The 18223-nt window shown below is 35.2% G+C and overlaps 1 protein-coding gene across 1 annotated transcript in view; it reads right to left on the bottom strand.

Annotated features, from left to right (window-relative positions):
- Nucleotides 1-17833, bottom strand: part of LOC107593145 (paralemmin-1-like) — a 23594-nt gene extending 5761 nt beyond the window's left edge. The window contains exons 1-6 of the mRNA XM_016282752.1: nucleotides 17798-17833; nucleotides 8734-8861; nucleotides 7340-7448; nucleotides 5945-5978; nucleotides 5585-5650; nucleotides 1153-1284 (exon numbers count right to left, since the gene is read on the bottom strand). Coding sequence (XP_016138238.1) covers nucleotides 1153-1284; nucleotides 5585-5650; nucleotides 5945-5978; nucleotides 7340-7448; nucleotides 8734-8861; nucleotides 17798-17833 — 505 coding nt within the window. The remainder of the gene's footprint in view (nucleotides 1-1152; nucleotides 1285-5584; nucleotides 5651-5944; nucleotides 5979-7339; nucleotides 7449-8733; nucleotides 8862-17797) is intronic.
- Nucleotides 17834-18223: the final 390 nt, after the last annotated feature.

The raw sequence follows: 18223 nt of genomic DNA, 5'->3' as shown, positions 1-18223 counted from the left end.
GTAAGTGTAGATGTTGAGAATATAGTACAAAGTTTTATGCCTTATATAATCAGTGGCAGCAAAACGTGGAAGACCCAGTATGTCTCCAGAACCACAACATGCCCACAGACCACGAGTTCAGGATGCAGGGCCTCTACCTGAAGTGCAGTATGATATGGTTACGAATTATGATGAGAAGACAGAGACCACCAGATGCAAGAGGCCATACTGCATAGGGGAAACACATGTATTCTGTGACAAATGCAACATCCACCTTTGCTTTGTGCCACACAGAAACTGCTTCAAGGCTGCTCATCGCAAATGAGAGAATATATGGGAATATCCAGCAGATGTATTTTTGTTATTTTCCATTTGTTAGTAATTGTGTGATCTCTTATTAGCTTACAATGTTAAAAGTTAGCAATGCGTTTGGAAGTTCCATGATAACTGAATGAAAAACTGATTTCTTGGGGTTACATTGCCCACAATCATCCAACCCATTCAATCCGCCAACCTTTTTTAATCTAAGATTTCATGGCATTTTACGTTCATTTAGTCATGGCGTCCATTGTAATGGACATTAAAAAATACCAATAAAAATATGAGTTATCAAAAAAGTTTTTCCCCCCTTTATTTCTATGCTGGAAGGGAGTAAAAATCAACTGGGAATTTTTTTTTTGCTCAGCAGAAAAAAATCAGGTCTGAAGGGGCTAGTGAGCCAAACTGAGAGACCATTTTGAAGGCTCAGGAAACCTTTGCAGGTGTTTTGAGTTGATTAGCTGATTGGCATGTCACCATATTCTAATTTGTTGAGATAGTGAATTGGTAGGTTTTTGTTAAATGTGAGCCAAAATCATCACAATTAAAAGAACCAAAGACTTAAACTACTTCAGTCTGTGTGCATTGAATTTATTTGATACACAAGTTTCACAATTTGAGTTGAATTACTGAAATAAATGAACTTTTCCACGACATTCTAATTTATTGAGATGCACCTGTAATTGTTCTCGAATATACCAAAATTACATAAACATCTAGTTTGGTCAAATAAGAGAACTACAGCTGATGTTCTGAACATTTTTCCTCATTAATGTGTTTTACATAAAAATGTACACTTCTCGTAAAGCAGGCATATCTAGCAAAGCCACATGCATCTGCTCTATCGCCAGCCACCTTTCTGTTCATCCTCATAGACCTTGACACCCTGCTGCGAGAGGTCTTTGGGGAGCAGTGTGTTAGTGGACAGGACTTTGGTCTTGCCAGTCACCAGGTCCTTCTCAACTGTGATCTCTACGGAGTACATCGCTGCAGTGCCAACGAAAGAACACATTACCATCCTGCAATGATGCACGGTCACACTCACATAAAGTCACTGAACACACACACATACACACACTGTTTAGGCCAGTTGCTTTCTATATTCAAAAAGCCAGTGAAGTGTGATTTTAAGAGACTGGTGAGCTCTATGACAATAATAATGCAGAATGAGGTGTGGAAAGACAGATAGTATGACTGATGACTACATGGTGAGTTTTTTTCTGTTCTAATTTAATGTATGATAAATTATCTTAATTAGAGATTAGAAATAATTGTAACTTTAGATAAAACAAGAACCTAAAAATAAAAAAGCAGAACTTAGTAATTCCTTATATATTATATATTCAAAAAAGCATAATATAATGTGTACTTATATATATATATATATATATATATATATATAAAGACTAAAAAAACAGTCTGTCTGTGTGCAAAACATATATTGTTTTGTGTTAATTCTATCACAGAAAAATTGAATTAAAGCTGTGATATGGTTTCTGAGGCAATGCTGCCATGGTAACCTGATCCATTAGTAGTACAACTTCTAAAAATAGCTGTTTTTATTTAATAGATGTTTTTCTGCTTTTCAACTTTATATGTGTGTGAGGGATGATGTGGTGTGTATGCCAGACACACAAAGACACACACACATGCAAACACACATCAGCTGAAAGAACAGATAATTAGAAGACAAGATTAGATGAAACCAGTACAGGATTAAAACACTGATATAGGACAATATATAAGACCCACAAGTGTTTATTTAATAAATTAGTCATACGTTTCAGTCCAGAACACAGCAGGGACAAATATACCCTCCCAAGCAACCAGAAAGAAACAACTCACCCAGGAACAGCTGTCAATAAATCCACTTTACATTTATCTGACTACAGAGGGGTGGCCGATATGACCAAAATCTTCACAATATGAGTCATTTTATTTCATGGTAACGATATATATATCACAATATAGTTGTTTTTGCTTTAAATAAGGTCTTATTTAATTATGATATCAAAATGTTTAATACCATAGAAATATCATAATTCTTGTCACCAGTGTCAATATCACAAAAAACTAATCCTAGCCTTAAAAAAATAAAAATAAAAATAATTGAGAGGCAGTCAAAAAACACACACACACATTGACCATAGAGAAGTTATTCTGCGCACACTTAAAGACTGAGCATTATGGATACGAGTTGTATGACTTGGCGGCTGTCCAGCTCCTAAAGGCTCTTGGCATTTACTGCACACTGCGCTGCAGGCCTCGGACATTCCTGCCTCTCCCAGCTGTTACTGATCAAACCACTGAAGATGGCTGTCTTCTTCCTTTCTGACAAGTCAAATAACATTCTTTATGCGCTAATATAACGTTATATACTGTATTTTGATTCATGCATACCAGTTCATGAATGCCAGCTCTGTTTTCTCTAGGCTACTTTCAGGACTCAACAATGATGATTTTTGTATATAATATATTGTATATAATATATAATACTTTAAATATTGTTTAAATTGTCTTATTTATCTTTTCCATTAATAAAATGTTGATTCATTCATTCATGCATTCTATTGTTTTTACAAAAAGCCATTTATAACAAACTAAATCCACTTTACATTTATCTGACTACAGAGGGGTGGCCGATATGACCAAAATCTTCACAATATGAGTCATTTTATTTCATGGTAACGATATATATATCACAATATAGTTGTTTTTGCTTTAAATAAGGTCTTATTTAATTATGATATCAAAATGTTTAATACCATAGAAATATCATAATTCTTGTCACCAGTGTCAATATCACAAAAAACTAATCCTAGCCTTAAAAAAATAAAAATAAAAATAATAATAAAAAAACTCAAGCTCACTGAAGACAAGTAAACAGTCAGCGATTAAATGCGAATAAGAAACTAATTACAAGCAATAGGACATAAACTACAGTAGAACAAATAAATAAGAAATGCTAAATACATTGTATAATGTAATCAAATGTATAAAAACACTGCATATTCGTCACTGTGTAAATTAAATATATTTTTCCTCTTATTAAAGTTACAAAAGTGATTTAGTCAAGAGCACTGAGAGATTTTCTCTCTTTTGTTATATGATTAACATGAATAACAGACAGCAGGGATATTAGACTGCTGTCACTTTAAGAGCTACTCTGATCCAATATACTGTTACACATTTTCTTTCTCAGCAGTTTGCTTTCACTTAAGACCTACTGTGTTTACAAAGATACTTGCAAAGACGTGCATTTTGACACATAAAAGTGTGTTTATTTAACCGTTGAAGGCATATAAAGCTCATTTTGCTACACATATAGCAAAATTAGTTCTCTTTCGCTGCTGATTGCGTTTCGGCGGCTTAAAATCACTTGTTTTTAAACCACAATGCTTAAAAACACATGCAAACGATACGTTTAGGTGACCACATAGCACAGCAACATTACGTGAATGTGTAACTGCAATAGAGACGATAGTCCAAAATCTCTACCGGTTGACAATTTTCTACCGGTATATCGCCCACCCCTACTAAAGAGCAGAATTTAAATCTTAATACTTTTAAAAAGCTTTTTCTGATAGGTCTAAAGGGGTTAGTTCACCCAAAAATGAAAATTCTGTCATTAATTACTCACCCTCACATCGTTCCAAACCCGTAAGACCTTCGTTCATCTTTGGAACACAAATTAAGATATTTTTGATGAAACAAAAATAACAACTTTATTAAAAAATTCTTCTCCCCCGAGTTACCATCTTCCGCCATTTTGGAGAGAACCACGCCGCATATGCACGCTTTCTCCTGAACGTAAACAACGTTTGACAAAAGTCGTTATTTTTGTTTTCTTTGCACACAAAAAGTATTCTTGTAACTTCACAAAATTGAAGTTGAGCCACTGATGTCACATGGACTGTTTTACCGATGTCCTTGCTACGTTTCTGGACCTGGGGACATTTCAGTTGTGTTGCTGTCTATGGGAGGGTCAGAGAGGGATTAGTGGTCGACCGATATTGGTTTTTTGACAGCCGATGCCGATATCTTGGAAAGCAGGGTGGCCGATGGCCCATATAAAGCCAATATAATTGTATTTATTTTAATTAATATTTAAGAAATTTGAAATAATTTGAAAATATATAAAAAATTTATTTGTAAAATAATAATAAAGTATTTTCCACAAATAAATAAATATCTGTTAAAAATATAATTGAAAAGGAAATAAACTGTAACCAACAACTCAGTATTCTGGGAAGTTTGTGTGCATTGGGAATCATATTTTTTCAAATAAAGCCAAGGTAGCACTCATTTTACATACAGCACACAGTGAAAATTACATGAATATGACAGTGGGCAAATGCATAAAGCGCAGAATCACGATATTAATGTTTAAAGCATTCAATTTGCACGGACCGAAAGTCATGCAGAGAACACGCGATCATGCAGGTCACATGCACACTTCACAAGATCTCACAACTGGATTCGACTAAGTTTGCAAAGTTTGTGAAATAAAATTTTCATTAGCAATTCAAAGATTTGTTTTAAATTATATAAATGCGTATTTGCTGAATGCTGACGGCAAACGAGAAAGTATTATAATGTTTGCCTTTCTATTACTAATAATATAAAAGCAATTGTTATAATACTTTTTGTATACATTTTAATTTCTTTGTTTAACAGTTCTTTCTGATTATTAGACAGACTTCTATCCGTATTAGACAGAACTGTTAACAACGACAGCGAACAAGAGGGAGAATGTGAGTACTGTATGCTCAGGCGTTGCCGTTCTCAGCGCCGTCAAATAAAAGTCAGGCGCGCTGTCAAAATAAAAGTCCCGCCTCGAACGCATCGGCCAAACAGAAAAACTTATCGGCCGATGCCGATATTTCAAAAATGCCAAACATCGGCCGATATATTGGCCTTGGCGATATATCGGTCTACCACTATCTCAGATTTCATCAAAAATATCTTAATTTGTGTTCCGAAGATAAACGGAGGTCTTACGGGTTTAGAACACCACGAGGGTGAGTAATTAATGACAGAATTTTTATTTTTGGGTGAACTATCCCTTTAAGTTTTTTCAGAAGTTCTAAAAAAGCACAGTTTTGCTTTTGGTCTGTATTTCACTCAGAAAAACAAGGATCACCACAAAGTTCTGAACATGATATTGATAATAAGAAAAGACAGAGCAGTTTAAGTGCTTCTTTATCTCAGAATTAAAGAGGTAAAGGGTAAAACAGCAGGAAGAGTGTGTGATCTCTGCGTGAGCTACGATTGGATCAACACTCACCTGCTCTCATCATGTCAGAGACACCTCCGGATTTCTCCAGACGAGGGCTGACGTGTACTTTGACCTCTAATAGGGTCATGAACGAGGACACAGAAGGACAGAGAATGATAAAAAGGTATAAGAAGCAAGAGTGTAGTATAGGGGAGAGAGAGGGATGATGGGAAGGAGGAAGTACTACAGTAGACACTACAATGTCCTTCACCACAGTCAATATGTCAAGGATAACTGCAGAAACTGATCTTTTGGCTGTGTAACTTTTAAATGGCTGCTCTTGAGATTTACGTTTAAATTCTGATCAAATGTTGCTCATGAAAAGGCTATTTTAAGTGTTGTTTCTGGTGTCAGAGATGATGACGTTACCTGTTACAGAGTCTGTCACAGAGTCCATCACAATCTGCAAAAATAAGACAGAGAGAGAGAGAAATAGATGTTCAAATCTTATATGACTGATCCAAATTATACATGTTTGTATTAAATATGAATTATACAAATACTGTCGTTTGTTATTGTGAACACATCATCTTTTCTGTGTGCATCAAGAGTACTATATCAGATGAGAAATGCAGTTTCAGATTTTTATAGGGTTAGATTATTAATTGTGCAATTTTTGCACCAAAAGAACATTTTCACTTTTAAAAAATCTCTCAATTTCGAGGTAAAGGGTACCACCCCAATGACAGCTTTTGTTCCTTTTTTACATACACACATAAAATGCTAGCTATGAAATTAGCCTTAAAAAGACATAAGAGTCAGTCACGTAGTTCCAAAAATGCTTAAAATGTAATTTCCACCACCATCATTAATATTATAAAATCAAACAGTATTATTATTTTATATTATTGTGTAAAAATGACTTTTCTCCTTAATATTTTGTAGACACCTGATACATTTTTTCGACTATTCTTGTATGTATAGAAAGTTCAAAAGAACAGCATTTATGTAACATTATAAAAGGCACTATTGATCAGTTTAAAGCATTCTTGCTAAATAAAAGTATTAATTTATTTTTTATTACTTTTACATTTTAGAATATATTATGTATAATGAATATGTTTTAATTAATAAATATTACTATATTATAAATTATTAATGTAATAAAATAAATATTGAAAAAAATAAATAATTAAAGGATCTGCGCATGTTCTCATTTATATTCATTATTTACATTACTATTATTTACATATTTTTAGGTTACGGGAACACAATTCATCCTTTGAGATATGATGTAAATAAGGTAAAAGTGAGGTAAATAAACTAGGGTGAAAAGTGTACATTTTATCTATAAAACATCTACCCACAGTTGAAGACTCTTCTGTGGAAATCTATTCAAATAAAAAATACTTTGAACAACAGTCCTGATGACAAAACACATAAACGGTAAGCACTAGAGATCAGCAGGCACTAGACAGTGACATATGATGTACTTTAGAGGATACTGACCACCAAAGAAAAGGCTAATCAGAGAAAATCATTTGTGTTGTAGCAGCGTCGCCGCTCTGAATGCAGCACCAGTGAGGGCAAAAGTTTGTCAGTCCTGCATGTTTAGCACTCACTGCTTGAGTGAGACTGATTCCTGCACTGTAACCAGTAAGATCCATCTCTTCCCTTAATCAAGATGGCCTTTGTGTAGCCGGACAGGAGACGGTCCCCCATTGTGTGTCATGCACTAAAGCTTTGAATAGAAGCCTCTGGATCCCCTGCTGCCCACCCTGGTGTGAAGTTTATGGGCTAGAAAGAGCTGCTGGTTAAACGCACCATTTTTTCGACTGTCTTGATGTTGACTTCCTGTACTGCGTCTGACAGGTTCTCTTTGGTGGATGTTGCAGACACACCTGTCTCTAGCTCCTCCAGCTCTCTCTCCAGTCTGTGCTCGAAGAAAAGAAGATGGACATTCAGTTTATAAAGCACATTTTAGGTTAACTTTACTATATTTTTTTTATCTTTAAGAAAAAAGAAGTTGTTTAAGTTGTGAGTGTGTGTGTGTATATATTTATTTATATATATATATATATATATACACACACACAGACACACACGCGCACACACAGTCTTTAGTGTCACATGGTTCTTCAAACGTCATAATAATATGCTGATTTGGTGCTCAGTTATTAATAATAGAGTTATTATTATTATTATTAATAAAATAATATTATGTAATTATATAAAATATTATTTTACTTTATAATATTATATTAATAATAATAATAATAATAATGTAAAATAGTAAATGTAAAATAGTTTTTGCTGCTTAAAATGGAAATCTTGTGTAACATTATAAATGTCTTCACTGTCACTTTTGATGATTTATGCATACTTGAATGATAGTATTAATGAAATTACAATTCTAATGAAGTAATAACTTTTGTATTATATTTACAAATAAAAATATATTATGTATAATTAATATATGAATTAATTAATAAATAGGCTATTGCTATGTAAAAGATTCAATATAATATAATAAATATATTAAATATATATATTTTAAATGATTATAGGATGTGCACCTGTTCCCATTTATCTTTATTATTTACACAATTATCTGTAGGTGAGGGAAAAAATTATGTAAAATATTTTAATACAATTATAATAAATAAATAAATACATAAAAATAATAAATTAATGGATCGGCACTAATTAAAATAATATATACATCATATATACATAAATGCACTAATACAGTTAATCTATATACATACATATATAATGATATGCACCAATTCAAATTTTATATTTTTATATTTTTCACGACCCCTTTCTGAGTGTGTTTTCCACACCAGGCCTTATTGGCATTGGCTGTTCACTGGCCTGACTCATTGGTTGGCATACCAGTCCTGTGCCAGAGGCCCTTACAGCCAGAGCAGAGATTTAATCAGGCAATGGAGACCCAGACTGACCGCTCTGCCAGCAGAAAGACCCATGGCACTTTTTCACCATTAGGAATAAACTCAAGACAAATCGGAAAAGAAAGATCTTGGCCACTAGATCCATATTACACAGTCCAGGCTGATGGATCCCACATTAGGGACTTGCTATCTAACCACAGCTGGACTAGAAAAACTTCTGTTTTCTACTCCCTTCATAAAAACTGTCTCCTTATATAAAACATGTGAATACAGCTCTTCATCACACTGGTGCGGCTGGTTTACCTGAGAATGGTCTCCTCAAGACCTCTGGTTTTGGCCTCATCTTCCCGCAGCTGTTTTGTGGTCCCGTCTTCCTCCGGTCCTGCAGAGGGTGCACCATCCAGCAGCCATCTTTCCCTCAGTGCCTTTGACTGCAAAAAATGCTAAATTTATGTAAGCAAGAATATACTCTAATATATGCAGAATATACTCTGCAGCTTGTGTGTGGCACAGAGCAGATGCTTTCAGTTTAGAATTGTCGAGAATTTTTCAGCTAAACAATTTTTTTTATTATTTTTATTAAAAGAAGCATAACAACAGTGGGGGCGGTAATGTAATGTAATGTGCCCCAATGCAGCCCTCTACACCAAATAACATTTGTACTCCCAATTGGGTTCAGATTTAGACATAATTTGTTTCTGCGCTGCAACTGACCAATCAGAACCAAGTATTCCAGCTAGATACAATAATGTTGCACCTATTATTTTACGTATCTTATGCTCATCAAGGCTACATTTTTTTTACATATTTGATCAAAAGTTAAATACTGTAAAATATTCTTTCAATTTAAAATAACTGTTTTCTATTTTTCTAAAATGTAATTTATTCCTGTGATGCAAAGCTGAATTTTCAGCATCACTACTCCAGTCTTTAGTGTCACATGATCCTCCAAAAATCATTTTAACATGCTGATTTGCTGCTAAGTTATTATCAATTATCATTGGTTGATTATTATCAATGTTAAAAGCTGTTTTTGCTGCTTAATATTTTTGAGATACTTTTTTAAAGACAGTTCAAAAGAACAGCATTTATTTGACGCAGAAATCTTTTGTAACATTATAAATGTCTTTACTGTCACTTTTGATCAATTTAGTGTGTCCCTGCTGAATAAAAGTATTCATTTCTTTTTTAAACTAAATATTACTTATCCCCAAACCTTTGAATGGTAGTTTCAAATACAGTTACAGTTTCTACAAACATGTAATGCAGCAAAATCTGTTTTGAATAATCACGAGACATGTTTCTTGAGCAGCGAATCATCATATCAGAATGATTTCTGGAGGATCATGTGACACTGAAGACTGGAGTAATGATGCTGAAAATTCAGCTTTGCATCACAGGAATAAATTACATTTAAATATTTTAAATATATATATAAAAAAAAACAACCTTCAAACTGTAATAGTATTCTGTTTACTACTTTTTAAACTGTATTTTTGATCAAATAAATGCAGCCTCGGTGAGCATAAGAGACATCTTTCAAAAACATTAAAAAGCCTTAATTATTCCAAGTTTTTGACCGGTAGTGTAATTAATGCAATGTGCGATGCGATGGACTGAAAACAGCTTCAGGTTGTAAAAATGGAGACTCATTGCCTCACTCAATGTACTGTACACAAGTCTTCACTCATTTGGAGAAGAAAGAAAAATCACACTTTGGGAAAACTGAAAGTTTAAGTGACTTCGATTTAGAAAGTGATGAAAATGTACATGCCAAAGGGAAAAAAACCCCCTGAAGATAAAAGTGATTCGTGCATCAGTTGAACAATGATGCATGTCCCAAAAGAGCTTCAATTCTGTTATCGCCTGCCTTTGGAGATCTCCTATGAGAGAAGAGATCTTTACTAACCAAATAGTGCACAGCTCTTGCTCTCAGAGCCTGAATTATTCAGCTAATTGGCACTAAAATCTAAGTGTCGAGCTGGCACTAAGCTGCCTTGGCACCAAACCAGGCACTGCTCTGATTTACTCTTTGAAACTGATCTTACCATCTTCCTCTGACTCTCAGAGCTTGATGTTTGCTTACTAGTAGCATCAAACTACATGGCAATTTGTTTGCCATTCACAAACCACGTAAGATGTGTGCATATGCATATGCTGCCCTGTCCAGCTCATTAGCAGCAGCCAGTAAAATCCGCAGCTGAGCACAGTCACTCTAAAACGTAAAACTGAATATATTCTGGGCGGGGCAATAATGGTGCTGTGCAAACCTTTTACAGTAACTCATACAAAACCAATCCAATATCACTTCAATTGAGCTTTTTGCTGATTTTAGTATTCTGCAGCACTTCATGTTGATTATTTCATCGCAATATGTGACCCTGGACCACAAAACCAGTCATAAGGGTAATTTTTTTAAAATTTAGATTTATAAATTAGAAATTTGAAAGCTCTTGGTGCATAAAGAAGATCTGTAAAGTTGCTAAGACTAAAGTCTCAAATCCAAATTATAATTTAGAAAGCTAAATATTAATAAGCTTTCCATTGATGTATGGTTTGTTAGGATAGGACAATATTTGGCCGAGATACAACTATATGAAAATCTGGAATCTGAGGGTGCCAAAAAAATCTAAATACTGAGAAAATCCCCTTTAAAGTTGTCCAAATGAAGTCCTTAGCAATGCATTTTAGTAATCAAAAATTAAGTTTTTATATATTTACGGTAGGAAATTTACAAAATATCTTCATGGAGCATGAGCTTTACTTAATGTCCTAATGATTTTTGGCATAAAAGAAAAATCGATCATTTTGACCCATACAATGTATTTTTTTTGGCTATTGCTACAAATATACCCCAGCGACTTAAGACTGGTTTTGTGGTCCAGGGTCACATATATGGATGTATGAGAGGCAGTCAAAAAACACACACACACATTGACCATAGAGAAGTTATTCTGCGCACACTTAAAGACTGAGCATTATGGATACGAGTTGTATGACTTGGCGGCTGTCCAGCTCCTAAAGGCTCTTGGCATTTACTGCACACTGCACTGCAGGCCTCGGACATTCCTGCCTCTCCCAGCTGTTACTGATCAAACCACTGAAGATGGCTGTCTTCTTCCTTTCTGACAAGTCAAATAACATTCTTTATTTGCTAATATAACGTTATATACTGTATTTTGATTCATGCATACCAGTTCTTGAATGCCAGCTCTGTTTTCTCTAGGCTACTTTCAGGACTCAACAATGAGGATTTTTGTATATAATATATTGTATATAATCATGTAAATATTTTCTAAATATTTACTGTATGTGTGTGTATTTATATATACATAATAAATATACACAGTACACATACATAAATTATGTAAAGAAAAACGTTTGGATGCGATTAATCGTTTGACAGCACTAGTATATATGATATATATATATGTGTGTGTGTGTAAATAGTATAATATATATAATAAAAATCAACAAATACAAATTTATGAAAACAATTAAAAAAAAACTAGAAAAATTACAAAATTAATAAAACTTTAACAAATTAAAAGAAAAAAAGAAAAGAAAAGAAAATAGAATATAATACAATACAACATTATCTGTGTTAGCCAGTTACAAAATATTATTTCGGTAAGCACATGTATGATCAAATGATGCATGATATATTAAGTGGCACTGGTCTATATAAAACAATCAAATCATTATAAGAGTTATTCAAATTATGTCATATCTCTTTTATGTTGCACTTCACATTTTTGTTTCTTTGTTTTCTTTCATCTCCGTTTTCATTTTTGCCTGAGCTGCCACCTCCCACTCCCTAGAGACCTACTGTAGGAGAGTGTATACTGACCACACACACACACACACACACACACACACACACACACACACAAGCGCGTCTTTACTGACACGATGCAATCAAAAGCACAGAACAAAGCGCACAGGCTCCCATGTGCTTTCAGGGGCTGAGCCATTGTTTTTCAAAGTAAAACGGATGCAGCTTTTTGTGCAACAGCTTAAAACAAAGACTTTTTTCTGCTCGTAAGAGTTCACCGCTCTCGATCCTGTGTCACGTGACATGTGTTAACCCATCCCACTAATCAAACCACACCTATCCAGTCCACATCATTAACATCCTGTACTGATCACCCCGGGATGTCAGACATTCTTTAATCAGTCTGGAGTTACAGATGAGCCAATTAAAACAAGGGAAGCTTTGGAGCCAAAATACTGACAAAGAATGAGTATGATAGCTAATATACATTATACAGACATGCAGGCTTCAGCAAGACTTGGCCAGAGGCCGGAACCAGCACAGCTTCGGAGCTCAAGTGGTTGGAATTGTTCTATATTCAGGCAGAACACTATGAACCTTATCTTAGATCGGCAAAAGCCTGCTCATATGTCAGATAGCATGTGTTTTCGGGACTCTCAGAGGCCCCTCCATATTTCAGTGACCCACAGCCCACTATTCACTGGCCATTCATCTCTCTCTCTTTTTCTCTCCCTCTGCATTTTGCTGACTCTGAATGGGAGCTCCATAGAAACTGCTAATGAGGAGAGTTTTTGGATCTTATCTCTGGCCAGCGCAGCAAAGTCTCTCAGCCACAGCTGACCGCCTCAAAAACACATACAGAAAAACACAGCCAACTTCCACAAAGCAGCACTGACAATAATTATTGAAATGTTTATCAAGTGAGTTACAAAATGTTAATAATATTTGAAATAAATCACAATTAATTATATATTCGTATCTGCAGCCTCCAAATGAAGACAATGCAAAGACATTACATTGACGTAGCAGATGAACGCATTGAAAAAGCATCAGTTTTACATTAATGTTTCTCAGAAAGAAACAAGATACATTTTGGTACTGGGTCATGTTGCCCTGTCCAAATACCCACACTTGCATTCTTGGCCACTTGAGAGCGCGTGCGCGTGACAGGAAGTAAGTGCGCAAGACTGTCCCAGGTCTTAAAAACACCAAAGCGCAGTGCCCTTAACACACACTAAATCCACACTATCTCGAATAGAAGCTATTCGAGGCTTAGTGTATCTCATCATGCATCATGTTCTGGAAATAAATCGTGAGACTTTTTGTCGAGATCTCGTGAGAGGTCACGGAAACCTTTCCAATGCAAGTTAAATATTCATATTATTAATATAATTAGATATTATTACATATCATTTGGTAGAAAAAGAAAGTGTTGCACGTTTTATTGGTCACACACACACACACACACACACACACACACACACACAAGCGCGTCTTTACTGACACGATGCAATCAAAAGCACAGAACAAAGCGCACAGGCTCCCATGTGCTTTCAGGGGCTGAGCCATTGTTTTTCAAAGTAAAACGGATGCAGCTTTTTGTGCAACAGCTTAAAACAAAGACTTTTTTCTGCTCGTAAGAGTTCACCGCTCTCGATCCTGTGTCACGTGACATGTGTTAACCCATCCCACTAATCAAACCACACCTATCCAGTCCACATCATTAACATCCTGTACTGATCACCCCGGGATGTCAGACATTCTTTAATCAGTCTGGAGTTACAGATGAGCCAATTAAAACAAGGGAAGCTTTGGAGCCAAAATACTGACAAAGAATGAGTATGATAGCTAATATACATTATACAGACATGCAGGCTTCAGCAAGACTTGGCCAGAGGCCGGAACCAGCACAGCTTCGGAGCTCAAGTGGTTGGAATTGTTCTATATTCAGGCAGAACACTATGAACCTTATCTTAGATCGGCAAAAGCCTGCTCATATGTCAGATAGCATGTGTTTTCGGGACTCTCAGAGGCCCCTCCATATTTCAGTGACCCACAGCCCACTATTCACTGGCCATTCATCTCTCTCTCTTTTTCTCTCCCTCTGCATTTTGCTGACTCTGAATGGGAGCTCCATAGAAACTGCTAATGAGGAGAGTTTTTGGATCTTATCTCTGGCCAGCGCAGCAAAGTCTCTCAGCCACAGCTGACCGCCTCAAAAACACATACAGAAAAACACAGCCAACTTCCACAAAGCAGCACTGACAATAATTATTGAAATGTTTATCAAGTGAGTTACAAAATGTTAATAATATTTGAAATAAATCACAATTAATTATATATTCGTATCTGCAGCCTCCAAATGAAGACAATGCAAAGACATTACATTGACGTAGCAGATGAACGCATTGAAAAAGCATCAGTTTTACATTAATGTTTCTCAGAAAGAAACAAGATACATTTTGGTACTGGGTCATGTTGCCCTGTCCAAATACCCACACTTGCATTCTTGGCCACTTGAGAGCGCGTGCGCGTGACAGGAAGTAAGTGCGCAAGACTGTCCCAGGTCTTAAAAACACCAAAGCGCAGTGCCCTTAACACACACTAAATCCACACTATCTCGAATAGAAGCTATTCGAGGCTTAGTGTATCTCATCATGCATCATGTTCTGGAAATAAATCGTGAGACTTTTTGTCGAGATCTCGTGAGAGGTCACGGAAACCTTTCCAATGCAAGTTAAATATTCATATTATTAATATAATTAGATATTATTACATATCATTTGGTAGAAAAAGAAAGTGTTGCACGTTTTATTGGTGCAAAGATGAGTAGTGGTGATATTTATTTTGTACAACATTTGCAACTGCTTTTCATCACATAATTAGAAGCACCACAAATTAAATTGTATCATGTTGTAGAGACTACTGAACAGACATTTAGAAGTTGATTTTAAAGTGCAAAGTATTTAAAATAAAAACAAAGCTATGTAAACGCTTGCATTTTTACAACACTATAAGCGTGTCCCATCAGGTAATGAAAACACTTGGCACAAATACAGGAAATACGTCATTATAAGTAGTCAAGTGGTCAAGTGCAAAGACCGCAAGTGTGGGTATTTGGACAAGGGGTCAGTCTCCCACATGAGTACCAAATCTCAATGTAAGATTTCACAGTAAAATTCCTATAATAAATGTAAGCTATGTTCAAAACGCAATACTAGCATATTGTTTACTGCATACTATGAAGTATACACTTTACGATAGTAGTATGTGAACAAGTATGCAACAAAGAAACATTTCAAACAATAGTACACTCTAAAAAATGCTGGGTTGTTTCAACCCAATGTTGGGTCAAATATGGACTAACCCAACTGTTGGGTTAAATTTTGGTTACATTTTTAAATTAGCTTTTTAACCCAACAGTTGGGTTAGTCCATATTTGACCCAACATTGGGTTGAAACAACCCAGCATTTTTTGGAGTGTATTGTTGTGACATCACTGTTTAATTTAGACACAGCGTTTAAAAAATATTTGTATGTATATATATTTATACATGTATTTCATTTATATTATATACAAATATAAATACTTTATATATAAATCTAACATATGTTTCGATTAAAAAATTATGTTTTATTGTTTCATTTTAGTTAACAACACCACAGGAAATGGAAGGTCAATTCCAGAGCACTGCATTGTGGAATACAGTCTTTTGGTATTTCCGGTGGATATGAATTTTGGCAAATGCAGTAGGGCATCCACGTATATGCATACAAAAAAACCCTGCATACTACACACAGTATGCATACTGCATACTACAGATGTAGTATAAATAGTATGGTAGCCTGTTATTCCAAACATATGCAGACTATGATATATGTGTGTATGTTATTTTAGTTTTTCTGAAATACTCTTTTAGTCTTGAATCAGATTTTATTGTAATATTTTCAGTTTTTGGTGTGCCTGATGAAGTCCTGTCTGACTGAAATGCGCTGTTTGGGAAAATTTCGGTGTGTGGAATTTTTTTTTCTTTGTTTAATATTTTCTGTTTTCACTTTAATTTTATTTAAACCTTTGGTAATTTTGATATGTTTTGTCATTTTTTATTATTTTCAATTTTTTAGTTTTTTGGTATTTTAGTATTATTATTTAAGCTTACATTTTTATAATCCAGACAGACAGACAGATAGACAGATAGATAGATAGATAGATAGATAGACAGACAGATAGATAGATGGATGGATGGACGGATGGATGGATGGATGGATGGATGGACGGACGGACGGACGGACGGACGGACAGACAGACAGACAGACAGACAGACAGACAGACAGACAGACAGACAGACAGATAGATAGACAGATAGATTTCTATTCAATTTGAAGCTTATGTTTTGTTAGTGAAAATCTGGAATAGTCCAGAAATATGACCTCTGAGACCTACAGAACAGTAGAAATGAAATCTGTTAAAGGTCTCAAAAATAACAATGACTGCCAAGATGCAGGTTAAAATGGTGCTTTCCCACAAAGCAAGAAGGGAAAAGTTTGAGAAATGAGTCTGAGATTTGATTCATGCCGAGTTTGATTGAGCAAGAGATGAAAATATTCCGCTTTGGAGTGAAACTGCAATAATTCCTCATAAATTTTGTGCAACTGATTCCAAGAAGAGCAGAAAATGGCTGAAGAACCGTGTTAATGTTGACCATGTCCTCTGTGGCTCAAGCAGGAGACACAAACGCCAGCGTTCTCCCTAATGACAAATTAAGTCTGTTTTCCCATCAGGAACATCCTCATTCAACTCATTCCCTCATTTCTTGTCCACACATACAATTTTCCTTGTTCATTCGCAAAGGGCCCGGCCCCAAAGATCTTCCAGACAGTAAAACGGACCCCTGCTGACATCCCCGTCTGCTGAAGGACACAGCTGTAGCGGCGGCCCCTATATGGCGCATTTGAAAGCTGAGGTGAGATGCCGTCAGGGAAAAGAAGAATGTGAAGGCTGTTCTCCGACCCGCCGCACTTACATTCCCTTCCCCCAACATGAGTAAAACACAACACCTGTACAAACAGCCTGTCGGAGGAACTGAACGGGTGACACAGCAGCTGAGAGCGCAGCTAATGCTCAACCTGGCACACTATTATGCAAACATCCTTATGGAAGGAAATATGACTGTTTGAATGACATTTAAAGCTGATATTACAAGTCATATGGACTACAGAACCTACCATGCTTTTACTCTGAACTGTGTTTGCTCTGTATAGTGAATTTCAGATATCCAAACCATCATTCATCATTACATCATCGAAGAACATTATCACTGACATCAGTTTAGCGCAAGTTTAAGCACTCTCAAAAAACTCCAGTGAAGCTTTCTTCGTTGTGAAATAAATTTCTTACTTGCATTGTACGTGCGTCTGCACTTCATTGTTTATGATGAGAAAAATTCACGAGAGTGCAGAATTCAGTCACCGAGCGCATGCACTGAATAAAACCCGACATTAATAAAAAGAAATATCAATGCTGCAATCAACACTTTTCATCTTATTTTCATTTTCACTTCATTTGCAACAGACGTAATAGATTTAGTTTACTTGTGCAGGGGCATCTTTGTCCAATTTGGTGCACATCTTACCTCCATATATAATGTCGCAGGTTTGTTTACAGTTTTCCAAATTCAGCCAGTGACTGTTTTCAAACAGGCTATAAATAACAACAATAATATCAAAAATACAATAAAATAATATTAATAATAATAATAATAATTATTATAATAATTATTATTATTATTATAAATAAATAAAATAATACATTACGAAATTGTTCTATTGTAATTTATTATTTAATAAAATGATATAATAATAATAGTAACAACAATAATTTTATTTTACATTATGATTACGATTCGATAATCACACTAAGTCATATCGCAATTTCAGTTTTATTTTGATTAATTGTGCAGCCCTAATACTGATCTAGCTACCCATCAGGTTGCTTAAATATCAACACAGTGTCAATGC

The sequence above is a fragment of the Sinocyclocheilus grahami genome, unplaced genomic scaffold, assembly GCF_001515645.1.
Source record: "Sinocyclocheilus grahami isolate Dianchi unplaced genomic scaffold, SAMN03320097.WGS_v1.1 scaffold165.1, whole genome shotgun sequence".
Lineage (NCBI taxonomy): Eukaryota > Metazoa > Chordata > Actinopteri > Cypriniformes > Cyprinidae > Sinocyclocheilus > Sinocyclocheilus grahami.
Note: the sequence above shows the minus strand (reverse complement) of the source record. Positions and strands in the feature narration are given on the sequence as shown.